At 44.7% G+C, this 26,693-nt stretch overlaps 2 protein-coding genes across 9 annotated transcripts in view; both read left to right on the top strand.

Moving 5' to 3' along the window:
- Positions 1-11,480, top strand: part of evlb (Enah/Vasp-like b) — a 34,780-nt gene extending 23,300 nt beyond the window's left edge. For 4 of the 6 annotated variants that reach the window (XM_029002195.1, XM_029002194.1, XM_029002193.1 and 1 more), the window contains 11 exons: positions 712-889; positions 5,254-5,317; positions 6,336-6,403; positions 6,905-7,176; positions 8,194-8,288; positions 8,732-8,771; positions 8,857-8,917; positions 9,025-9,085; positions 10,002-10,062; positions 10,169-10,226; positions 10,755-11,480. In XM_029002195.1, coding sequence (XP_028858028.1) covers positions 712-889; positions 5,254-5,317; positions 6,336-6,403; positions 6,905-7,176; positions 8,194-8,288; positions 8,732-8,771; positions 8,857-8,917; positions 9,025-9,085; positions 10,002-10,062; positions 10,169-10,226; positions 10,755-10,792 — 996 coding nt within the window. In that variant the 3' untranslated portion in view covers positions 10,793-11,480. Of the gene's footprint in view, positions 1-711; positions 890-918; positions 3,313-5,253; positions 5,318-6,335; positions 6,404-6,904; positions 7,177-8,193; positions 8,289-8,731; positions 8,772-8,856; positions 8,918-9,024; positions 9,086-10,001; positions 10,063-10,168; positions 10,227-10,754 lie in introns of those variants that run through there. The other 2 variants (XM_029002196.1, XM_029002198.1) reach the window with 2 other exon arrangements.
- yy1b (YY1 transcription factor b) overlaps positions 1-26,330 on the top strand; it is a 33,163-nt gene extending 6,833 nt beyond the window's left edge. The window contains exons 3-8 of one of the 3 annotated variants that reach the window (XM_029002200.1): positions 12,486-13,109; positions 14,177-14,339; positions 14,719-14,763; positions 15,519-15,579; positions 15,670-15,828; positions 25,123-26,330. In XM_029002200.1, coding sequence (XP_028858033.1) covers positions 12,584-13,109; positions 14,177-14,339; positions 14,719-14,763; positions 15,519-15,579; positions 15,670-15,828; positions 25,123-25,305 — 1,137 coding nt within the window. In that variant the 5' untranslated portion in view covers positions 12,486-12,583 and the 3' untranslated portion in view covers positions 25,306-26,330. Of the gene's footprint in view, positions 1-12,352; positions 13,110-14,176; positions 14,340-14,718; positions 14,764-15,518; positions 15,580-15,669; positions 15,829-25,122 lie in introns of those variants that run through there. The other 2 variants (XM_029002199.1, XM_029002201.1) reach the window with 2 other exon arrangements.
- The last annotated feature ends 363 nt before the right edge of the window (positions 26,331-26,693 follow it).

The raw sequence follows: 26,693 nt of genomic DNA, 5'->3' as shown, positions 1-26,693 counted from the left end.
TGGAAGACATTCCTCCAGTCAGCATGCCAATTGCATGCTCCCTCAAAAGTTGCCACATCTATGTGATCAATCTGCGCATTTCGGAGCGGCCTTTTATCTGAGCAATATTCATGCTGTCTAATCAGCACCTTAATATGCCAGACCTGTGAGGTGGGATGGATCCTCTAACACAGATTAAGACAGATTAATGAACAATTGTGACATCCCTGGGCCATGGGGCTGTCTCGGCAGGTGCCCATCCACTGCACCTGACACCAGTTGGACTTAATGGACCGGGACTCCCTTAAAACCAGAATTCAGCCGACAGACACTGTTACTTACGTTATGTTTGTTTTCAGTTCCTGGCAATTGCCACATGACTGCAGGTTTGTATGTTCCCTTTATTTTGGCCCTTGTGCCCTTTTTACATTTTTGTTATTAATAAATCCCATTTGCACGATGTCCCGTCTCTGCGCTTCATTCCCCCATCTGCCAGCAGACATGACAAAAATGGTTCTTTTGTGTGCATAGAAAATGTTTCAGTTCAGCTAATGAAAAATGGGAGAAACAAAAGTGTTGCGTTTAGGTTTTTGTTCAGTGTATTTTAGTCATACTGTGAAGAACTTTCTTCTGAATTATTCAAAAATTCATTAATCTCTCTCTCACTTACAACGGAATCGAAAAGGTTGCTTGGACTATTGTAATGCTAACCCCTGAAATCTGTCCCCACAGGTCGTCATCAACTACTCTATTGTGAAAGGCCTGAAGTACAACCAAGCAACGCCCACCTTCCACCAGTGGCGTGATGCCAGGCAGGTCTATGGCCTGAACTTTGCCAGTAAGGAGGAGGCCACCACCTTCTCCAATGCCATGCTCTTCGCCCTCAATGTGCTCAGCACCCAAGATGGAGGTAAGAGTCCTTTCATACACCCAATCCCGACTCAACATCTTGTCTGACTGTCTGTCTAAAAGTAGACAGCTTTTTTTGATGGGACCCTGCAGACTGCCATGTAAATTATGGTTAATGAGCTAAAGCCTGAGCACAGGCGGGCAGATGGCTCAGGGTTTCCCAGGACACACAGAGGGAGATTTCGGCCCACTAATGAGGTGCTCCGGCTGGGTCAGAGTCCTCCCCTAGACTTAGAGAAATTGCTCATGCCAACTCACTGACACCTGCAGGAACCGCGAAACACTACCTGCCTAACGTTAAGTCGATTTGCCTTAACACATCTGCCTAAATGGGCTGTAGGAGTGAGTGTGTGATATGTTCACCCTGCGGCGAGCTGGCGCCCCGCCCGGGCTAAGTCCTGTGCCTGATGACCCGGGATAGGCTCAGGCACCCGCGACCCTTGTGTGGATTGAGTGGATTAAGTGAGAGTGAGGAGTATTTCTTTTCTTTGGGAGCCTGCTCCGGACAGCACTAAACAATGACTTTTATTGAGAAATAGTAAAGAACAAATTGGCGGCTTCACTATGTTTATATAATTATGTGCCGAAAATATTGCTAGACCATGCTGCATTCTACTACAAATGAATTCAACCAGCCAAATGCCAAGTGACCGCAATTTGGCAGAAAATGACGTGTTAAAAATGAAGTCTTCTTCCTGAATTGAAAAAAAAATAATAATGATCCCACGTTGCTTTGAACTGCAGTCCTGTGGCTGCAAACTGTGGTTCACAGACGGCGCAGCGGTGACAGTCGCTGTACATTGTGGGTAGTTTAGCGCCCTCTAACGTCCGGACGATGCACAAATCTCCCAAAAAAATTGCCTTGCCACTCTGTCAATTGTCCTCTGAAGTGAAGGGTTTGCAGCGTCACTCCCTGTGATACTTGCTAATTGTGCCAATTATTAATGATGCAGTCGCACTCCAGAAATGATTGAAGTGAGGACTTCATTGACAGATCTCCCAAGAGGCTGAATCATAAACACTGGAGTCTAATGATTCAGCAGAAGCTTGTTATCATACAGAGAAGAGGAGCCGCAACCATTTACCGATGACTGGCACGTCGACTACGACGTCATTCAGATGCCCTTGGTCACACAAATGCATTAATAATCAATCGCTTGGGAGACAACGGCAGCCACCAAGATTATTATCTACCAGGTTATTAACTAGAAAGTGCTTTCCCAGTACGCCGCTAATCTTAATTAAAAGCAGTCATTGAGCAGGGCTCCCCTGGGTGGGCTTTCCTCATTGGCTGAGGGACTGATACAAAGACAGTGAGAGAGAGAGAGAGAGAGAGAGAGAGAGAGAGAGACTGGAACAAAGGAGGATCAGGTGACACTGCTACATGGCCTGCTGATGCAGCCTCTGCTCCATCCCAAAATGTCATCCATTCCCAATTCCCACAAAGCTTCTATCAGACGCACTGCACCCTACGAACAGAAAGAAAGTGTCAGTGGGGCACTTAACTGTACCACATGTACCATTTAGGGTACATATTCACTAAGAATTGAATGCACTAAAGACTTGAGTTCCATTGACATTTATGGCATTTATCAGAGTGACTTGCAATCAGTAGTTACAGGGACAGTCCCCCCCTGGAGACACCTGGGATTAAGTGTCTTGCTCAGGGACACAATGGCAGTAAGTGGGGTTTGAACCTGGGTTTTCTGGTTCATAGGCGAGAGGCAATCTTTTAAAAATGGTCACCGACCCTCTTTCTGACCATGGCTTAAAACGGATAAAAAAACATTAATGTTGATATGATCCTAGTTCAGACTACAGTGTTTTAAGGCTGATTATGATGTCAACACAGTTATGTGTGAATAACTGTCTAAATATCTGGTGAAGTCTCGTACGAGATGTGGCCAGTGGCAGAGCAGGACATGGGATGACCGAGAAGGGACGAACTGCCAGTCCAATTTCTTGTTTTAGTTGGTTATTGCCAGAAAGGACATCATTTAATTTTTCCGAGACCCAGTCGGATCAGTCAGGGGTGAAAAAGTGTGCCGTGTGTGAACTGTGGCCTTCAGTAGTAGCCAGTAGTTCAGGTTGCTACTCTAAAATCATTGTCCATTCCAATTACACAATTAAAAATGTGTTTTACGAACACTACGTTGCATTTCTGGGAATAGATTCTAATATCGCCCCCTGGTGGTATGAAACTGGAGTCGTGCGGCCCGTGTTTTGCCGGCTGCCGTAGTTGGCGGTGTGAGGTTACTCTGCTGCAGAAACCTGAACCATGGGGGAGGGCAGAGGGTGGCCAGGTGAACAAGAGAGGAGGAGGAGGAGAGAGGAAGTGGCCCAGGCACACTATGATCGGCAGAGAGTGGATCTGCCAGTGCTTTTGCCTCTGCCACAGCCGCCTCTTCTACTTCAAGATGTCCTGTAGGTAACTACCCTCTCTTTCCTTCCCTTCTCTCGTCCTTTACCTGTTTTCCATCCTCTAAACGGGGGTCACCAACCCTGCACAGCTTAGATATTTCCATGTTCCACCACGCCTGGTTCAGGTCAAGAACCGGGTGTTTGAATCTGGTGTGGCCAATAAGGGTAAACCCAAAAATGCCCAACGGGGTGGGGGGCCAGCGTTGGTGACACCCGCTCTCGACCCTCTGTGGGGACGAGTGGGGACTCTAGACTGACAGCTGTCTGAGTGTGACTTCGCTGTGTGTGGATTGTGTGTTAAATGGTGATTTATTCATGTGTTGATTGACTTCTGTTGAACAACACCGTCTCTAGGCAACAGCATCCATACGCCTACATGGACGATGCTCAGTGTGTGATGTAAGACGCCTCGTCCACGTGTTGGGTTTCTTGTTTAGTTTTCCCGTTGGTTCAAGGGGACGCGTGTGTGCCGAGGTACGGCTATAGGAGTGTGTGTTTGAATTGATAAATGAGAAATGAGCCAAGGTGCATTTGTCTGGCTTGGAAAAGCGTCCGTCTCCGGTTGCAGTGTCTTTAGTTTTTTTGGAAGCTGTAACGTGATCGTTAGAGACTATCTTGGGTCTTCACAACAGCTCCTTAAAGCCACTCTGTCCGGCATCTGGCTAATTGATCACAAACACCTCATTATAGAGGCCACACGGAGGGTATATTACTTTTCATTAATAGTCTGACTCGGGCTTCCAGAGTAACTTAATGACTTAGGTTTACCACATTGTTGTTTTTATGTAATTAAGGTGGCTTGATCGATTTATGGCATCATTTTTTTTTTGTTTTACCATCACCTGTGGTTCCAAAATAGCTGTGCATTAGTGACTGCTTTCAGCCAAAGGTCCTGAGATGCCATTTATCTTCATCTCCATCTCTCCTGCTGGTCATTCAGCTCATTTAAACGGCATTATTAGGGAACGTTTCCTGTCTAGACAGCCTTTTGTCTCAAATCTGGATGCTGTGATCTCCCGCTCCTGTGTTTGTTACTATTTTCGCTTTTAGAAGCTTAAATGCTGTAGCTTTGCTTTTCTTATTTGGCTCTACCTGAATGCAGACAGGAAGCCAGTGCATGCAGACTGCATGTAGACAGGAAGCCAGTTTTTTGGCCCATTAATCACTGGAGCAGAGCTGTGTTTCTTGCATTAAATGCTCGGCACTCACAGCAGCATCCTTGCTTCAGTCAACCAAGCTGCAAATTAGCCTGGAGCTTCAAATAGCTGCACTGAGACTACGCTTTTGTACCCTATGGGAAACCAGTTTTGCCTACATATACCATCAAACTTGGTATATATAATTATTTATGAATATATATATAAACCTTTTAAAATATATCTTGAACTGGCATGTGCAGCGATAGATAAAGATCATGAACTTGAAGTTAAAAGCATGTGATGTCAATGTAATGTATTCATCTTGTTAGCAGCATCACAACTCTGCTTTATTGGTGACAGACAGGTAATGGTGATATTTGCAGAGTCTTCAAATGGTATTTTAACATGTTTGATCCCTTATGTGACAATGGGGAAAAAGTTATGTGCTTGTTTGTCCTTGTAACCATCAGATTTCAGAAATGTGCAAATTTTTAATTCATATAATAATAAAAATATTTACTATATATTGTAATAAAACATTTAATCATGCAGGGGTGTAGTGTGTGGGACACACATTGTAAGTGTCATTAAATATGCTGTATTTAATGTCACAATGTCAAATAGCACCACAATAAAATGGCATTCAAATTTGGACAAAATGTGTCCTTTTGTTTGGCTTGTGCTCCTGCCCTGCTGAACAATATGTCATGGTATATGATCATATTTATACTCAAAGAGAAGTCCTCAGGTTGTCTGACTCTCTTGTACATACGTGTAGTTTTACCTTTTACCTTTATGAATTCAGGTCCAGCTGTTCAACGCCAGGTCCAGAATGGACCCACGTCAGATGAACTGGAGGCCCAGAGAAGGTGAGAATCCACTGCCTGACGCAGTCCAGTTCTGACCACCCCTGACTGTGCGGTGTATCATTAGCAAAACAGTGTAAAAAAAACGGGAGACTTGCACCCTTAACTGTTCGTACTGTGACGTTACACCCTTTGTAACGTTAACGTTACTACTGATTCACATAATGCCACCGCTCGATATCATACAGCAGTTCATTTATTGGCCTGGATGATAAAAGCCTCCCAGGCACAGCCACATGTTTCACTCCAAGCCCTTCTGATGCCCATCAGTCTCTTTAAAGCATTTGTCAGTGTGACAAAAGGCATAAAAAAAATCTCCTTAAAAGCGAGAGAAACGCTCCCCTCCGGTGGTTTTGAGAAGCACTGCAGGTGGTGCTGCTGCTGCTGACCTGTGCAGTAAGTGTGGTGCTGAGTCGGCCGTCTAAAGCCCAACGCACCACTGGAAAGTTCCACCCAGGGCAGGAACGCGGCTGTATGCGATCAGTGTGTATTCTGAACCAGTATTCAGTATTTAGCTTACAGTTACAGGATCATGTGAAGCACTTACAAGGGCACATTTACGCTTCCCTGCTCAAGTGTGGATATGGATGAATAATATTAATGCTGGTATTTTGATCAAGTATTGAAGTATTTTACAAATGAATTTTATATGTTTTTATGTATGGTTTTAATAATATACAGTACAGGCCAAAAGTCTGAACACACCTTCTCATTCAATGTGTTTTCTTCATTTTCGTGACCATTTACATTGGTAGATTCTCACTGAAGGCATCAAAACTATGAAGGAACACATGTGGAGTTATGTACTCCACTTTTTGTTAAGTACCAATGTAAATGGTCACGAAAATAAAGAAAACACATTGAATGAGAAGGTGTGTCCAAACTTTTGGCTGGTACTTTATTACATATGCAGTGTTCACTTCTTTTATCACAGCTCTGCAATATCGGATGTAACGTGCAACCGAATTTACACTTTTCTCCATGTGACAACGGATGGCGAATGCTTTTTGTGCCTCTGCAGGCAGATGGAGATACAGCAGCAGCAGATGCAGGCCCATATAGAGCGGGAGCGACGAGCGTCCAACTCAGGTAGAGCTACCAGTTCCCTTCTGATGCAACGTTACCATCCTTCTTTCTGCCTTTCATTTGAAGTGAAAGTGATTGTTTTTGTCATTGTGAAACACTGCAGCACAGCAAATGGTTCACACAACAACATGTGTCCTCTGCATTTAACCCACCACCCTTAGTGAGCAGCCATGAAAGGCTCACAGGGAGCAGTGTGTGGGGACGGTACCTTCCTCTTCCTCAAGGGGACTTCAGTGAAACTTTGACTGCTCGGGATTTGAACCCGCAAACCGCTAGGCCACCACTGCACCAATCTGGTGTTGTTCTTTCTTTAGGCCAAAATAGTAACAACAATAAAAAGAAAAATATATTTCATATTATATATTTCAAATATATGTACAGATTACCCTTAACACCAATGATTGTCACAAATAGGAATATTTCATTTTGACTTCTGCTCAGAATTTTCATTGTGGTGCATCGCCTTGCAGCACACGATTTGTCTCTCTGTGTCCCTCTGCTCAGGTTCCCCTTTCCCAGGTCACCCTTCAGTACTCTCAGTGGCCCCTCCGACAGTCGTACCGCCCCCCATGTCTATGGGAGGACCGTGCCCCCCTCCCCCGCCCCCTCCAGGCCCACCGCCACCCTCAGCTGGAGCTCCTCCGCCGCCGCCTCCACCGCTTCCCGTTGGTGGAGGTGGGCATCACGGAGGCCACGGTGTCCATGGGGATGAGACTCCGGCGCCCACTGGCCTGGCAGCCATGATTGCTGGAGCCAAACTGCGAAGGGTGCAGAGGGTGAGTTTGGGCTTGTGGAGGGGGAGAGGGGGCAGGGTGGCTGACAATACAGCGATATTTCATAATTCATCATTCTTTAGTGATGCAATATTGATGCAACAAACACTGATTAACTCTTAATAGTGTTGAATCACGTGTCCACAGAGCTGCATGTACCTAATACAAATGTAGACAGAATGAAAGGAAGTCTGACTACCACTGGAAGTCGTGTAGTCAGTATAGCCAATACTTCAAGAGCGTCACCAAGGGGAAAAAAATGGCAGAAGAGGGGTTAAGATAGTAAAAAGACTAATGAAGACTAGTAAAAAAAACAGTCTATATCTATTTATGTGGTAGTAGCTTAGTGGGTTAGACACTCGCGTATGAACCAGAAGACAAAAAAAGTCATAGGTCCAACCCCACTTACTACCATTGTGTCCCTGAGCAAGACACTTAACCCTGAGTATCTCCAGGGGGGGACTGTCCCTGTAACTACTGATTGTAAGTCGCTCGGGAAAAGGACGTCTGATAAATGCTGTAAATGGTCTCACAGACCACCGCCATCACTGCTTCTTAATAAAAATATCCCCCCTATATAACTAATCACATTATTACACAATGCTCATTGATTTTTTACAGCATAATATTCAATCTATTATAGAAACAACCACGTTTTTACTAAGACTCATGTCCGAGAAGAGAACATTTACATTTACAGCATTTATCAAACGCCCTTATCCAAAGTAACTACAATCAGTAGTTACAGGGACAGTCCCCCCCTGGAGACACTCAGGGTTAAGTGTCTTGCTCAGGGACACAATGGTAGTAAGTGGGATTTGAACCTGGGTCTTCTGGTTTATAGGCAAGTATGTTACCCTCTAGGCTACTACCACCCGTATCATCTGGTACTACTGAGACTGTTATAATAATCTGTGGTGAAAATATTGCACTCATAAGTGAAGAACACAAAATGTTGATGCAATATGAAACTAGGGGTCACATTAAAGTAAAGCCCCATGTCTTTTATTGTGTCTCCAGCCTGAAGATAATTCTGTGGCCAAAAACGACGCCAACCGAACGAGCGGGGGCAGCGGAGGCCTGATGGAGGAGATGAATGCTCTTCTGGCACGAAGGTTTGGACGCCTCCAGGCATTTCTTAAAGTTCCAGCTCACTGGGAGAGTCTGTAATGTAAATAAATGCTGAGATTTCCCACATTCGATAAAATGATAATAATTGCGTTTAAAAATTGTGCATAATATGCCATGAACAATTAAGTAGATATGGGTCTCTTGCCCTTTCATCTTATACAACAACCCCCCCCCCCCCCCCCCCCCCCCACATTCAAAAGAACTTAAAGAACCTTGAAATATCTCTGCTCATGTTCCAATTGTCCGATTAAAGAACTCATAGACTAGACCGTTGTGTAATTCAATCTTAGAACTGATACATCTGTGGAGGGATAACCTCATTACTTTGGCAGAAGGAAATGGATATGAGGCCGCAGAGGCTTTTGGAGATTAATCCTTTTAATAATGGATAGATTAAAAAGAATCATGTGACTCTCTCTGCCTTTAGACGGAAAGCTGCATCGGAGAAACCTGAGGACGGCCAAAATGTAAGTGTGGAGGTGCGGTGGACACTAATGACATTATTCATACTCTGTAAAAATGGGATCTCATGTCTGTAATAATTTCTCTCAGGACGACCCCAATTTATCACCTTCTCCCATGTCTAAAGGTGCTGGGCAGCAGAATGCCACAGGTACAGTTGAACACATGTGCTGATCAGTAGATAGAAAGCATTTCGAAGGGAAAGGTGTTCTTTAAATTGGCCCGTGTCAATGCGCCTCTCTTCCACATGTTCTCAAGATGGTGTGAAGAAGCCATGGGATCGAGCCAATTCTGCCGAGAGGTCGGCACTGGTATCAAAGTAAGAGATCAGAAATTTGCTATTTCTAATATATGACCGGTTCAGCATTGTTCAAATATTGAGTAAAATACACACACCCGTGACTGAATATTATGGACAGTTATGGACATGATTGATTTTACAGATATGCTGCTTGGCAAGCGTAACCTGTTAATGCATTTCGGTACATATAATAATAATAACAATAATACAGTGGTAGTAGCCTAGTGAGTAACACAGTCGCCTATGATCCAGAAGATCCAGCTTACCATTACCATTGTGTCCCTGAGCAAGACACCCTAAGTCTCTCCAGGGGGGGACTGTCCCTGTAACTACTAATAGTAAGTCGCTCTGGATAAGGGCGTCTGATAAATGTAAACGTGAATGTAAATAATGTATTTTTTTCAGTAATACATTACTATACTTTAATGTATTACCTCTATAGAGAAACAAAATAACAATGATTAATTCAAATAAAGAATAAAAATTATGTTTTTTTTTAAAACTAATTAAACTATGAACAGTTTTGGGTCATGATTATTACTTGTTCAGTTAATAATGTGTATTAATGTTATTATTGATGTTTTGATGATGTTGCTGCTGCATGTTATAATGGCGCTGGTTTAACTAAATGTTGTCCTTGTAATTTTTTATTGTAATATTACAGTTTATTTTTCAGCTGGCATTTTGCACGTCTAGATCAGTAGAAATTCCAGGTTGTTGTGCATTGCCTGCAGTGAACAGAAGGTGGCGCTGAGGTATTAATGTAAAATACGTGGATCCAATCAGGAAGGGCTTGTGTGCCGCAGGTTTTCTCCTTCTTCTTTTTTATTTTATTTTATTATTTTTTTTGCACCCCTGCTCCGCAGTCTTGTCTGTTTCCGAACACGCGAGGCTTCTGTGTGGCACAAACACTGAATGCAAATGTCCTCCACAGGGTGCGGCCTGTGGGGAGCAGCAGCGACACCGACGCCTTAGATTTTGACAGAATGAAGCAGGTAAGATCAAGCTTGCACGCTAAACGAGCTCATTTTATTCAGGTAAAATAAATTTGATGTGCCAAAATGGATTTTAAAAAGCATTTCTTTGCATGCGTATCATCAGGAAATCTTGGAAGAGGTTGTTCGCGAGTTGCACAAAGTGAAGGATGAGATCATTGATGGTATGATTTTTGAGCATTTTCCACTTAAACTCAATTTGCTATCCAGTAGATTGGATGAGTGAAATCATCTGGCCTGGGAAATCTGCTTTGTCCGGTTATGGTTTTGAATGTACCTGGCATCTGGCAATTGTTTGCGTTCTGTAGCTATTAAGTTAGTTTAATTCAAGTAACTAATAGAATTATGTCATTATGGTTATGGGATGCTATTCTTTACTGATATAGGCATACTTCAGGTTATGCTGATATATGCCAACTGTAAGTAGGTTACAGACAATCATTTGTGGTGATGGCTAGAACCGTGCTCTGCATTTATATTGGGATATTTTATTAAATTCTGTGTGACACGAGCAATGTGAGCATTAATGTTTAATTTGTTGATTTACCGCCAACGCTGGGAAGCCTCTTATGCTTTGCCTACTGGTTTTGTTAGAAACATTTCAGTGTTCATTTCATGATCATAGCCATTTATGGGTTACACATGCAGTAATGAATTGTAAAGTTGACGTTTTTTTTTTCTCCATCTCGCAGCCATTAGACAAGAACTGAGTAGAATTAGCACGACATAATCCACAGACCCATGTGAATCTTCACCCCATAAAAGGACCTGCTGTAGCTCTGAAGAGGGAAGGATGCCCAGACAACGTCACTGTAATGTTAAAGCAACGCGGTACTGCTGTTCCAACATGACAGGAACGCTCTTTGGTAGAACTCATTTTGCTATATTAGATGGACGAAGGACACTTGCACTGATTTGTGTTTTCTGAATAATTTGAAATTTAGTGACTGTCTTTTCAAAGTCTTATGATGACATTTTCAAAAAGATTTTTTGTTTGCATCATTATTATTATTATTGTTATTATTATGGTTCAAGTAGTGATGTATATGTCAGTAGTGTTAGAAGTAGTTACGATAATATGAAATATAATAACTTTATTAATAATGATGATAATAATAATGATAATAATACCATTGCACATCACTCAATGTTAGCCTTTTATATTTTATATTTGGTCTATTTTTCCCTTTGTTGTGTTCAGGATACCGTTACAAGCACATAATGATTTGTTTCTCATAACCAGACCGTGAGATTTTTTAAAGAGTTTTTTATCCTTTTGCCAACACAGTCGTGTGTGGAATCACAAGATGGTGATTTTTAAAAACAAGTTTGAACCTGAATTGGAGGATGAAGATAAACCAATGTTATCTGAATACTGCAAATGTATGAAAAACTAAAAAAAAAAAAAAAAAAAAAAAGACAATACACCGGAGTATTTGTGATCATGTTGTTAATAAAATGTTTATTGGCTGCAAGGATATGGTGAAGTTTTGTTCATTTGATTCCCCTTTGACCAAGTGCTTCCTGGTTTAAGACATAAAACAAACTGAAATAAAGCTGTGAACAAAGTCTTGGATAAACGCTGTGGTCTTGGGTTACTTGTGGGATCCTGTGGGATTGTTGTGTGTCTGTGTGGCCGTTTGTATGAATGCAGGGGGGTGCACTGGGTATCTAAAGTGCTCTTGCTCGTGTTCTTGTGTTTCTCAGGTATTTGTAGGATCAATATGAATGCTACAGCAATTTTTGGGTTGGAATATACTATATTTTATTTGGACAAAAAGAAGGGGCGAGCAAGCACAACTCAGAAAACTAATATGATAATGTATATAAGATAACTAATATAAACTTACGTATGTGAAGTGAACTTGACACATTATCGTTTTTTACAAAACCAAGGTATTATTCTTCCTTCGCTTCGCAAAGTTTTATGGTATCAAATGACTTCCCCCCCCATATAATGCAGGCCATATAAAACAAAGCAAAAACTATTTCAACATAGTTTTGAATTTATGTTTATATTGCATTGCACTCGCCTCCTAAGTTTAGGCAAAAACCAACACTTTGCAGAATGATGTTGCTGCCGTGGACAGTGTGATGTTTTCCGCGACCTGGTGTGTAACTTTAAAAATGATTTCCACGATGAACATTGCTATAACATTTCAGGTCTAATGGGTCAGATGTCACTAGTCTGGTGGCGCTGGGACGGGCTTTGTGATGTTTCTTTTCGAGGAAGCGGACAGTGACTCGCTGTGCGCTGTCCCTTTAAGCAGGGGAGACGGCGGAAGTCTCGCGAGAGTGGAATTTGGAGCGTAGTGGCGACGTGAACTGTGTGTGCATGTGTGTGTGTGGGAGTGTGAGTCTGTGTGATCCGAGTGAAGTTATTTGTTTTATTGGAGAGGCGGGACGCTCAGCAGAGTCAGGGGTGTGTTGTGTTGTGTTGTGTGTATATGTGTGTGCTTGTGGCGACCCGAATAAGCTGAACGCGTGAAAGGAGGCTACAGCCAAGCTGGCGGAATTCAACATGGCATCCGGCGAGACGCTGTACATAGAGACAGACGGCTCCGAGATGCCGGCCGAGATCGTGGAGCTCCACGAGATAGAAGTGGAGACGATCGAGACCACGGTGGTCGGCGGCGACGACGACGACGACGACGACGAGCACCAGCCCATGATCGCGCTGCAGCCGCTCGACACGGACGACCCGAGCCAGGTCCATCACCACCAGGAGGTGATCCTGGTGCAGACCCGGGAGGAGGTGGTCGGGGGAGACGACTCCGACCTCCGCGCCGACGACGACGGCTTCGAGGACCAGATCCTCATCCCCGTCCCGGCCCCCGGGGCCGAGGAGGAGTATATCGGACAGACTCTGGTCACCGTCGCGGGGAAGAGCTCCATAGGGCGGATGAAGAAGGGGGGAGGCGGCAGCAAGAAAGCGGGCAAAAAGAGCTACCTGAGCGGCGCGGAGACGACGGGCAGGAAATGGGAGCAGAAGCAGGTGCAGATCAAGACGCTGGAGGGGGAATTCTCCGTCACGATGTGGGCGTCCGGTGAGTTTCCCCACGGCTTCCCCGTCCGCCTCGCTCCTGGCGCTGAGGCCTCGCTGGGCGTTGTCCGTCCGGAGCGCCGAAACGAAACGGCCGGAGGCGAGAGCGTCGCTTTCCCCGCACCGAAATGTGTTTTGTTTTGAAGGGAGGCCATGTTTTTAGGTGTTGATGGGCGCCGCCATGTTCCCCGAGTCCAGTATGGCGGCCCGAAAAAATGGCGATGCGTCGGCCGAGCGAAGATGGCGGACGGCGCCAGAGCGAGGGCGCCGCTGGGGCGGAGTGTAGGCCGCAGCCGCGGAGTCCCGGTCCGGCCTCTGCCGGGCCCCGAGCCCCGGGCCCCGGCCGCCCGCTAGCCGTTCAACTCGCTTACTGCTAATGTCGTTTACTGCGAACATGCAGGCGTTTTACATCCTTCTTCTCACACGCTCACGGTAAAAAGCCCTCTTTTTGGCGCGCGGATTATTGTGGTAAAGATGAACATGGGGGAATTTTTACGAGAATCCATGAGCATTATAATCGTGTTTTTTTTTTTTTTTTTTTTTTAACATTATTTCATTGTTTTTTAGGTATATTTAGTGCATCTACAAATTCTTCGATTATCCGGTATTCATTATAAATTCAAAAATCTTTTGCTTCATGGTTATTGGCGGATGGAAGTCCGATAATCCAGCATTTTTTTATGTACGAGCACGTGACCTCAGATCAATCAAAAGAACTTAGAAGAAGAATATTCTTTTATACAGTCAATAATTGGTTGAGGCAGAAGGTTTAATATGTTTTTTTTTTTTTTTTTTTTTAAATATAACAAATTTATAATAAAATATTAGTCACCGCATGGGCTCGTTTTAATGTTTTTTTTTAATGTTTTATTTTTTTATATCGCTTCATTGCTACGAGAGGTCAGCAGCCTTCGATGCTGTTTCCTGTATAACCGCGCATGATTTCCAGGCCCCGTAACGCACGATGAAGATGTCGACATACCTAAACTGAATGTTTTTGTTCTCCCTACAGTTTTGTGTGCGTTTTGAAGTGTTACTGATTTAATTTTTTTTTTTCCTCCCCTCTGCAAGATGACAAAAAGGACATTGACCATGAGACAGTGGTTGAGGAGCAGATCATTGGGGAGGACTCTCCCCCAGATTACTCCGAGTACATGACCGGGAAGAAGCTCCCGCCAGGAGGCATCCCAGGAATCGACCTGTCTGATCCCAAACAGCTGGCAGAGTTTGCGAGGTGAGCTGGCCACGGAGGGACTGAGGCCATCAAGTCGGCCTTAAGGGCTCCCTGCTGTGATTTAGGGGATTTCTTTTGTGTCTTCGGAGGCATAAACCATGAGCCGCACTCAAATGACTGGATTTATTCCCAAAGCCTCGTGTCATCCGAGAAGGGCTGCTGGAAATAAAGACCAGTGACCAGGGCTCGTAGCAAATTAGATTGTAACTCTTTGGACTAATATGTAAAGAAAGAACCTTACAGAGATCATAGTGTCAAATGTTTCCAGGAACACTGAGTTCCACGCCCTTTTTTTTTTTTTTTTTTTTTTGTATTGCCCATACCTGAGAACATCTCAGGGTTTGATTATAGCCACATGACCCTATTGTTTCTTCCCCAGTCCCTTTAGTAGCAGTGCTGCTTCCCACAGCTCCAATCCAGTCCGGTAAGTCACTGTCCTCGGGTACTGCTGTCACTTAAGTTGGTTGCATCTTAAGCCACTGCGGACGGGTGTCACTTAAATGTTTATCCCTAATAAGCCTGTCGGGTCCCTCCAGGGCGGTAGCGGTGTTAACGCAAACCCCGCCTGCGCCTGCACATTTGCTCCAGTCACCCAGTTGTGTCATCGCCACACAACAATATGTGACATTTCTATTTGTGTGTTAGTTGTGCTCCCTGTAAAGCAGAGTTGCACGCTTCCTCCCGTAGACGCGCACTGGGTTCGCGGGCCGCGGTGGATAAGGGGAACGGTTCCACGCGCTGCGCTGTACGGTACGGTTTGTAGTTGTGCTGTTTGATTGCAGGCTCATCAGCTCCAGTCTTGCTCTGGCAACACATTGGTAAAAAAAAAAAAAAAAAAAAGTCACGTGAGCCGAGCGGAAGTGAAAGCTGCAGTTTATTTACACCGGGCTGAATGCAGCGGACCATATAAAACACACGTTTTTTTTTATTTTTAAACCATCACTTGCCGTATTAGTTGGATGTTTCAGCAGGATTTTGCCACGGAACGTAATTTTAGAATTCCAAAAAACGGCAAGGAGGATGCTTGATGCATAAGTTTAGCTCCCTTTTCCTGTCAACACCTCACTGTGCTGGTGGTCCTCCTGAAATACACCCGCGGTCCCCTCTTAAAAACATCGTAAAATGAACCGTTTCGATGGTTGAAATGAAGCCGGTTTGATTTTTTTTTTTTTTTTTCAGAATGAAGCCACGGAAGATCAAAGAAGATGACGCGCCCAGGACGATAGCGTGCCCTCACAAGGTGTGGCCCCCTGTCGTCGCCCGGACTTAGCTCTTCCGCTTGGTTCCGCCGGGCCGCGTGAAATCCCACGTCTCTTGTCGTTTCTCCCAGGGCTGCACGAAGATGTTCAGGGACAACTCGGCAATGCGGAAACACCTGCACACCCACGGGCCGCGCGTCCACGTGTGCGCCGAGTGCGGCAAGGCGTTCGTGGAGAGCTCCAAACTCAAGCGGCACCAGCTGGTCCACACCGGAGAAAAGCCCTTCCAGGTGCGTGGAGGCTACCGCCAACTTCTAAAATCTTCGCCCGTTTAATGACGCGTGTCAAAATTTGGAGTTTTTTTTTTCGCGCCGATTGCAAATCAGACGCGTGTAGTTTTTCCCGAGCACATACGGTTTTCGGGGATTTAAGGTAGTTATATAGTGCATGATAGTTGGTAATTAGCCAAAGCGCATTAGTAGATTTAACGACAGACCCCTGCGTTTTATGTTACGGACGTCATTGATCGCTATTGACTTCGGTCGTCACCAAGCCGAGAAATTGTATTAATCCTCCAGACGGTTTCTGTTCTGTGTGTGTGTGTGTGTGTGTGTGTGGTTCGTTCGCGGCGAGGCCACGTGACCTTAAGAACGTGTACAGGTCGCGCTTCGGCTGCCCACTGGGCGACCGGGGGAAATCCCGGGTGTTCCGCCAGAAACCGGGCGGAACACATGCAGCCCACGCCTCGAGTCCCCGGCGCGGCGAGCCAATTCATCAGGACGTTCGTGCAACGGAGCGTCGCTTCCCAGGTTTCCGGAGTGAGAGGACGATGGCCGCCTGGACGGTGTACCGCGACTGTCCGGGCACAGCATACGCAAGAAAATCAGGTTCTAGTCGTTTTTTGGAGAAACAGCGATAGCGGACTGACGCTGATCATTCTATGTCTGACTTCACGCTGAAAACACAGGAAAAGTTTTTAATAAAAAAACCGAATGCAAGTCCATTGCAAACTGTTACTCATAATTCAAAAGCGTTGATGTGACTCAAAAGCAGATCTGAAATCAGCGTGAAGTTTCCCCTGATACCGTATCTGTTCTAATACCGTTCTCCAGGACGCGCCGTCTCGCCGTCCGTTCTTTTAAATGCTAATGAGGAGGACAGCGGCCTGTAGAAGCTGAGGGGGCGTTGGCGGAAATGACGTCATCGACACCGCCTCCCAACCACGACGTTTGCCGCAGACAGGAAGTCGTGTCAGCGTTTTTCCAGACAATTTGAAAGGATCCCACTGGTTCTTCAGAGTATCGCGTGACTGAACTGTGAAATATGCTTGTGCTCATTTTTCACATCCGAGCAACTGCGACGCTTCAATCGTTTGCCAGCCGTGGCGGTCGGAGGGGATGATGTTTTAGGGGAAAGGCGGGAAATTCTCTGAGAAACGGGAGGTAACCTTTCCACGTATGACGACATAAGGGGCCAAATTCCAGATCTTAAAGCATCATTTCTCCCTCCCCCCCCTGAACCATAGCCTACATTGTGGCAATCTGAATGCTGTCTTTCATAATTTAGGAGTCCACGGGGGCTGGGTGACACGGGGAGACGGTTCTGTTTGAACATCTCTGCCTGCGTCTGTCTCGGGCCTTGTTCTCAAATCAAGACTTAATGTGATTTAACACCATCCTGGCAGCCATGTATTGATTTTTACAGCCCGCTGCAGGGTGTTCACAGCCCACCAGCGCAGGAGAAACCCCGCCTGAACGCACGTTCGCTCAGCCTGCATTGCAGATGTTTCCAGTTTGAGGTGGTTGGTGTCTGTTTTTGGGAGAAAATAAACGAGTCCGTCGAAAAGAGCGGTTTTCTCTCCGTCCACGGTCACGTCAGGCTGACATTAGCATGAAGCCTGAATGGGACTTTGCTTTAGATGGCGTGATGGCCGTTGGGTCCAGCAGGGGGCACTTCTGTGATCCATGCTATTCCCAGTACCCCGGTGCCTTAATGGGGACACCTCTTCAGAAGTGGCGTTTAACTGAGACCCTCGCGTCCAAATGTGATCAGAAGATCCATGGATTTTTGTGGACATCACTGGTGTCTTTACATTTACAGCATTTATCAAACGCCCTTATCCAGAGCGACTTACGATCAGTAGTTACAGGGACAGTCCCCCCCGGAGACACACAGGGACTCAGTGTCTTGCTCAGGGACGCAATGGTAGTAAGTGGGACTTGAACCTGAGTCTTCTGGTTTATATGCGAGTGTGTTACCCACTAGGATACCTCCACCAGGACGTCCAAACGTGGCACTCTGGCACTCTTAATTATCCCTCCTCTCTCTCTGTATCCAGAGTATTTACAGGAATAATAGGAGCCGACGATTAGGCATTTAAAAAATAAAAAAAATCAAAATACAATATTTAAAATATTTCCTTTGTAATTCGTTTAGCTTTAATTCTGCAGTGTTTATGAAATGCATTTGTTCTTCTCGGTTTTATGGCCACATTATTTGTTCGTTATAGCACATGAAATTATAGATGCATTACAGTCGTGCAATGGATGTGGACGTTGGCTTCTAACGTAGGAGGGGAAATTTTATTAATCTCGGTGAAGGAAAAACGTCTGGAAATGAGATGCTAAATTCAATTATAATGAGAATCATTTATTTATTTATTTATTTATTTTACTTTATTTTCCCCCAGTATTTATGACTGAGGGTGACATTAACTTTGAAAATGTGGTTCGCTGGCTGGTGCACATGGTTCTTTGAAGAGGGCATTTGCATTTGAAAAGCATCTGTAAAACGTGCCACTCTTTTGTCATGCTTACAGCTTCAGTGGATGACAACAGAGCAGCATCCAAGGTTAATCAGCTGTCACCAGATAAGAAGGGGACCAAGATCATATGTCACTTTTATGGTGCTCGGAAAAGTCATAAATATGCAGCACGTGGTAGTTCGTTGTTCCAGCGCCAGATGAGGAGTAGTGTGACGTTTTAGTGGCTTCCAGAGATTTTCACAATAACAGGATCCATCATGATGTACAAAAGTCATATGTGGACAATATAGACTTGACGGGCGTGACTGATTCCTTTTTTTTCCAGTCAATTATGGCACCAATACATTTCTACGCAATTAGGAGTAATATGTTCATCTGACACTTTTCTTATTTGTATGACTTGTATTACCCAGCCTGACTCTATGGGGAAAATTGACGCTCCCACTGATGCTTTTTATCGCAGACGTTGAGGATTTTCTAAAACAAGATTAAGCCACGTTTGGATGCTTGGCTTCATTTCATTTCTTGCCAGATTATCCCACTAAGGGGGCAATTTAGGTTTGGATCGAGTTTTGTTAATTAGTGTTTGTGTGTGTGTGTGGTTGTAAGTGTCTGCACAGGCAGCTTTTGTATTTTAATCTTTAATAACGATTCATGGGATAAGATCACATGTTTTTATTTGTGTTTTTTTTTTTGTTTTTTTTTTGTTTTTTGTTAGTTGCATATGAGTTGCGGTCAAGGTTAGTAATTCGATATTTGTTCGGAAACCGTTTCTTCTGCGTGTATTTTCAAACAGGCCGAACGTTTTTTTTTTTTTTTTTTTTTTTTTTTGATGTCCCAACTAGGCATTCTGCCAAGTCCAGATGGACTGCAGAAGACTCTCTAAAGTGTGGGTACTGATCTGTGTTTATAGTCTTCTGGTACATCTAAGTGTTTTCCGCAGAGAAGAGACGATTAAACGTTGATATCTAACATCACTGGTTTGCTGCAATTTAATCAATGAGAATCAGAATTGAATTAGAAGAATCCAAATCAATAAGTTCAGTTGACAGCCGTCCTTTGAGTTTGAAGTAGACTACAGTGAAGTAGTCGAACCCACGGCGTTGTGTTCTTGTTGCCAGTCTATATTTGTAGCATGATCTAAAGTGTACATAGACTATTAAACTTTTTCCAAAACGTACAGTTTCCTTATGAATATTTTTATGGAAACTTCTAGTCGAGTTTTAATTAGACGCTGCATGGTTTTCCAGCCAATGGATCTTGGAATGATCTCTTTTGGAGACCAGAAGGTGGCAATATAAAGTCTTAAAGTTACTTTGATCATCCAACCACTCTTTTTCATCTTCCCAATTTCAAGCTAAAGCTTTGGAGATTGAATCCTGGTGCACCAAACGTGGGATTTTCAACGATATTCGTCTTAAAGCACTTGTGTAGGTCGCTGTGCCAAATGCTGTAAACGTAAATGCTCACAATTGCTGATTCTTCTCATATGATGCTGAGTAAGAATTGGATGATGTTGTGCAAACTTACAGGGAATGTTTGTTCATGTCGACGCGTTTATGCCTTCCGGATTTTTCGAAATGGAAAACCGATTGCGCCACATTAGCCGAACTTCAGGACCACTGAATAAATAAAATTTTTTAAAAAACGCTTACGGCCAGGGAGCTGTTAATGAGGCTCGAACCTTGCTGACTGGTATCATGTCTTCTGCAATAAAGTGGGGTTTTGCGTTTTTGTGACATCTCTGTGCTTTGTGCCTTTTCATTTTGCAGCGCCTGCTTGGGTCTGAGACCGTAAAGTCTTGCATTTCGTGAGTCGTAAACATTGACACGGCTTCCATCCACAGTGTTATAAGATGAGCCCACTGCTTTAAGTATGAGTGGCATTCGTTCGTGGGACATCGAGTTGCTCTGGGCGCGGGACATGAGTTGACGTGCATGAGGCGGGTTTCTTTCGGAATGGTGCTGGCTTTTCATAATCAAGTGTGGGTGCACAGTAAATAATGATGGTGTGAACGTTCGCCGCTCTCACGATTAGATTCGATTACGATGATCAATGCCTCGGTTTTATTTATTAATTTTGTATAGTTTTCATGGAAAACTTCTAAATGACACTTTTGTAACAGTTGGGTGTCCATGCATTGTTACCTGATTCTATTCTAACGTATTCTTACACACCAATTGTCTAACCGTAGTTTAATAATTCTGTTTGTTTTGCCCTTTAAAGTGCAACACGTTGAATATGAATTTGATTCCGATTAACTGAATGCAAAATTTCACTTGCTTGGGCATAACATTTTATACACACACAGTTGACACATGAAAGTGTGTATGTGTCTGCATCCCATACATTTTCTTCATTATTTTTTTTTTTTCCAAGCGCAAGAGTTAAGGTCCGATTCGTCACCTGACCGCAATAATGGCAGAAAAATGCCTGCTTCAGACATGAGCGTGAACGGAACGGCTCCACACGAAAGATGTGCGTTGTTTTCTAAACTCCCGGTTAGACGATGATGGTAATATCGTGTTGTAGATCTCTGTACAGCCAGAGACTGATAAGATCAGATTTTCCTCCATTTTTGCTTTGTGTGTGTGTGTGTGTGTGTGTGTGTGTGTGTGTGTGTGTGTGTGTGTGTGTGTGTGTGTGTGTGTGTGTGTGTGTCGAAGGGCCAGACTGAACGCTATGACCGCTTCGGTCCCATTATTTGCACTAAAATACGTCATCGCACACAGCGGTCAGAAATCAACACATTTCAACTTTGTGGTGCGTGCCTACCCGGAGTGGCGTGTACTCAGGCCGCCACAGTCGCTACCGGCGCTGCTTTTTAACGAAAAAACCACCACGCAATGTCATTATGATCTGATTGGTCGTGTTCTGCACTGCAGTGATTCATCGATTATGAGATTAATTTCAACACCCCATGTAAATAAATACTCCCGTTCAGGGGAAACGGAAAGGACCCCATCCTGTCTGGTGCTGGCGTAATTGCTGTTCCCCGGTCTCCATCCCACAAAACAGAGGCACCACAGGGCAGGAAAGGCAGCAACGTGATTGGTTCGTTTTCGCTGTCATTCAGCCGAGCTTACGTGAGCCGCAACCGCATGATTGGTACGACGGGGTGCGGTTCACATTATAATTGACTTCTCGTGTAATCGTAGGTGGCCTGAATGAGTGCCATCAACTTTATATCATTTACATTTTACAGCATTTATCAGACCCCCTTATCCAGAGTGACTTACAATCAGTACTTACAGGGACAGTCCCCCCCGGAGACACTCAGGGTTAAGTGTCTTGCTCAGGGACACAATGGTAGTAAGTGGGGTTTACCCACTAGGCTACTACCACCTTATATCGACCATATCTATTTATCTTTATCGTTTTTATCTCCCAGCGCTACCCGTAAGGCATGATTTACCGCCTGCTCATTCCGGACACTGTAGGCGTTCCCTTCTTCCTCTGTATTCTCCACGCTCTCTTCCTAATTCCCCCTGCAGGGATGTTCGCTCAAGAAGCACGGCTGCTATTGAACATGCATATAGATTATCGGGGCTTAGATTGAAGAATTCCTATTGGTATATGCTACCTAACGCACCATGACCGCGTCCCCCTCAGGGTTTCTTTCTGCTCGTTTATGTATATGGGAAATAGATTTATATATCCAGGTTATCAAGATTTTCTTTTCTCACAGCATGTGACCGGTTACTTGGTTTGCTTTGCTACCTCAGGGCCACCCGATTTATCTGCAGCGCAGTGTGACTGGAGCTGCCCCGGCGTTGCATGGGTTGGAATGCGGCGCTTGCATCTCGGCAGCAACCTGCTCGGAGCATAAGACGGCGAGCGACGATAAGGCACCAGGAAAGGAGACCGTGCCCGGGCTGAATACCGTAGTCTGCGGCTGTATGGGCTCCCGCGGGCACTTGAGGAGGGCAATTGATTAGCGGCCCCTGCCTTCGGTGCACTTGGATGACTCATCGGATTTATTTTTAGGCGATCTGTGCCGCTGCGCGCAACGCCGAACTGCTCGTGCTTTCTTTATTAAAACGGTTTGAAATCTTTTTAATAGGCTCCCAAGGTCAACGGTCCACTTATTGTGGTGTGCGGTGTCCATTGGAGCAATTATTTTGAGCCGTTACGTAGTTTAGGCCAACGCAGGGCGAGAGTGGCAGCCACTCAGGACTCCCCGAGTCTGCTTATATTACTGTTGGTAAAGTTTACACCCGGGTCGAAATACAGGTTCACTGAAAATGCAAAAACAGAGCTGATGTACAAGATGCTGTGTATGGTCTGAGTGGATCAGTCAAAACGACATAACTCGGAACTGAATTTTGGACCATTTTTCTACAAAAATGCAGATATTTGATGTCCCTGTATCAATACAATAGCACCACCTGAAATAAGCTGCAGGATCGATATTTTGTAACACTGGTTTCTTTCGCCAGATCTGGCAACCCAGCTGTCCGTTGCCCCTCCTGTTTCACTGGTGGGAAATACTGAACTGACTGGCCCTGCCTCGTATAAATCCCAACACCAATTCATTACAACTGTTTTTTTACTGGCGTGAAGGTGCGAGGTAGTCAGACATGTGGAAAATCGTTGTGTTGACTACAGATACCGTGGTCTGGCTGTGTAGAATTATGGTTGTACAGTTTGTAATTGCAGGATGAGCGCTTGAGGCCAGGCGCAGGGGTGTTAAGTCCCGCCGTATAAAAACGCTCAGCCTCCGAAAAGCGGTGCGATCGGGTAGTTGGCAGCTGATTCCTGAAGGCGCGTTAATAAGGTCTTTGGGAAATAAGCTCGCGCGCCGGGCCCTGTTCTTGTAGTGATTTCAGCTGCCCAGCTGTCAGGCTCAGTGACATCAGGTCTCCGAATCCCAGGTCGCCCCACGCGGTTCAGTGTTTTCCGCGCTCGAACACGCTGGATCCAGCTCATTAGCTAATTATCGCAGTTTTCATGCGCCAGTGAAGGTGTGCGTTGCAGTGAAACCACTGCGCTGTGTGAGATGGGGGGGCTCATATGGGCTGGGGAGGGAGAACCCTGCTGTTTCTGGGGGTGATGTTCTTCACACAGTAGATTTGGAATCAGATTATTTGGGTTGATGAGCTATTTATTAGGTTATGACCTTTCACCTGCTTCTCCATCCCATCTTATCATCTGCATTTCAACCTGCTCCCGCGTTTGGTGGTGATGTTTGTGCCACGTGGCTTTAGCACTGTGTTCTCAAAGCTTAATCGCAACACTTGGGTCCATTCTCTTTGCTTAGAAGATTTTTTTGGACAGATGGAGGATGGGCATTCCGGGTTCGACCGAAATTAAATACATAAAAAAAAAAACATGGCATTTCATTGAGCCTGAGGTTTCCGAGTTGATATCGTACAAGCCAAACCGTATGTGGAAATTTCTCTATTACATCACATCGATCTTGCCGCTGTTGGCTGGCAAAAATAATATTGCGTTTCATCCCGCACCCAGCAAAAATAAAACCGGTTGCCAGATTCCTTTTGGGAAAGCAGACTCAGCCCTCCAAGCACTGTCAGCTGTTAAAATGTGGTTATGTTCTACATTCTAACTGCATGGGCTATGTGACAGGAAAAAAAAAAAACCAATAATGTTACTTATATTGGGCACAAAGATGGCTGCTTCCTCTTGGATTTAATGGGGTTAAATGGCACTCAGATTGTGCTCAAAAGCGCTCAGTCAAAGTAAACTGCAAATTTCCCACTTGGACTAATAAAGGACCGTCTTATCTTATTTGCATCTCTGCAGACAGTTGAGATGACGTGGCTCCAGCATCTGCCAAAATATGCCAAAAAAACACACAATTTAGCGTAAAATTGTTCTATTTCGGCAGATGAGATTGTCCACCATCACAAGATATTGATGTTTAAAGCTCGGTGGTGCAGGACTTCGTTATTTGTTACCTCTGATGCATTTTACTGCATGTTGTACTGTAACTGCATGTGACAAATAAAAATCTTGAATGAGAGTTTACATTTACAGTTAAGGCATTTGGCAGACGCCCTTATCCAGAGCGACTTACAACGTACTTCCATGTTACCACGATGAACTGATCAGTTCTGGTTTACTAGGACGCCCAACTATTAATACAATCTTTTTATTCACTCTGTTGTAGTTTCTATACGTAAGTCAGACAATAAGAAAGGTCCAAGTTAATATAAATATTCTCTAAAGAGGAAGGTCTTGAGCTGCTGTTTGAAAGTACTCAGTGACTGAGCTGTTCTGACCTCGAGAGGAAGTTCATTCCACCACCGAGGGGCCAAGACGGAGAAGAGTCTAGATGAGCATCTTCCTTTTACCTTCAGAGATGGAGGGACCAGGCGAGCAGTACTGGAGGCTCGGAGTAAACGAGGTGCAGTGCGAGGTGTAATAAGGGCTGTGAGGTAGGATGGTGCTACTCCATGTTTGGCTTTGTAGGCCAGCATCAGTATTTTGAACCTGATGCGTGCAGCTACTGGGATCCAGTGGAGAGAACGTAGCAGAGTGTGGAGAACTTGGGAAGGTTGAAGATCAGTTTATGCTCCAGGTGTGTGGATGGGCAGTGAGTTCCAACCTCACACCCCCTCCAAATGTCCAATTCTTCAGCAATATCTCTCTCCAGAAGTAAGGAGCTTGTTCTTTGTTAACTCTGGCGCCAACTGCTGCTCCTACAGCGTCAGCAGCTAAGAGTTTGGTAGAAAGGACGAATACATGAAGATTAGCGTTGGAATTGGGATGGGTGCGCATCTCCTCCGAACCCCTGATGTTTTATATTGCCTGACTCTAACGTTTTCTCTGTCTTTCTTCCCTCCCCCCTTGTTTCCAGTGTACCTTTGAGGGCTGCGGCAAGCGTTTCTCCCTGGACTTTAACCTACGGACGCACGTGCGCATTCACACCGGGGACCGGCCCTACGTCTGCCCCTTTGACGGCTGCAATAAGAAGTTCGCCCAGTCCACCAACCTGAAATCCCACATCCTCACACACGCAAAAGCCAAAAACAACCAATGAGGCCCCTCCCACCGCGCTCCCCATGTGTTCTCACTGCGAACCTGGCCCCTTTAACACTCACCACGTGATAAAAGAATACAGTGACCTGTAGACATTTTGATAAGTTATTTAAAAAAATATAAAATAAATAAAAACAAAGAAGACTTGACAAAATAAGTCCTGCACTCTGGCCAATTCCAGCGTCCAAACTCCCCAGCTAACGTCACTGAAGAGATGTCCCCTCCCTCCTCAGCGGAGACCGCCCTCTGTCAGGAAGATGGAACTCAAGGACTCTGGACTCTTAATGCCACTAAGCTGGAAAGTGAGAACATTTGGACTGTTACTCTGTTGTTGTTGTTATAATATTATTATTATTATTATTGTTTTTGTTTTTCCACGTTGACTCCAATCTGACCGGTCTACGTAGGTGCATAGGCTTTTAATTTTGTATTTCTCCAAGTGTGCATATTGTACACTTCTTCCTTCGACATGCTTTAGTAATGCGACTTGTGATCACTCTATTCCCTGAAGATGAAAATATTTGCTCCCGGCTGTTCTTCTTGGAAGAGAGGTGGTGTTAGTTACTGTATGACGAGCTTCAAATGTATTTTTATGTAAAAAGAACAAAAGGAAAAAAAAAAAAAAAAAAAAGTTTTTTTTGGGTTTTTGTCCCACCCCCCACCCCCCTTTTCCTCTACTTGGTTGTAACCATAATCTCGTATAATTGTGTTGTACGGCTGTTATTGAGATAATCACGTAGGCGTTGACAGCAGCGCAAGTGTAAACCGCTCTTAACAAGCATATACCGTAGTCACGTTTTCTATTTTGTCCCGAATCTTTCATCTTCTGATCCACATTAGTTTGCGCATCTGTCGAATGACCCACAGACCAAATAAGTCAGCCGCCCCCCCCGCATCAGCTTTGTTAGAATGTATTGTAAATGCATCAACCATGAACTGTGTTTCTTTTCCCATTTTTATTTGTTAATACTTCAACTCTCCTGTATTTCAGTGAGCTACAATAAAAGCGGTCCCCAGCTTATTTTAGTGATGCGTCAAGAGTTCTTCTGTTGCCTCCCGGATACGGACGGTCGGTCGGGAACGTCTCGAGACGTTCTCAAGTGCCACATAAGTGTAATTCAGGCAGTGTGCGCATCAGACATGGCTGGTCAGGATGCGGTGCGCGGTTTAAACGCGTCCGCAGCTAGCAAAGGTCAGCAGTGGCACCCGTTTCAGGTAAACTCGTCACTTTTTAAATTTATTTATTTATTTATTTATTATCCTCTTCCCCCTCTTGTTTCTTTCCACGCCTCGTACCCCTGACAGGACTGACCTTTAGCTTGGTGATACGCAGCCATTTTTCGCCGGTTGGTCTCTCCGCGGTGAGAAGCTGACTGCACGCTCATTTGC

This window comes from Denticeps clupeoides, chromosome 14 (assembly GCF_900700375.1).
Source record: "Denticeps clupeoides chromosome 14, fDenClu1.1, whole genome shotgun sequence".
Lineage (NCBI taxonomy): Eukaryota > Metazoa > Chordata > Actinopteri > Clupeiformes > Denticipitidae > Denticeps > Denticeps clupeoides.
This window is presented reverse-complemented; position numbering and strand designations above follow the sequence as displayed.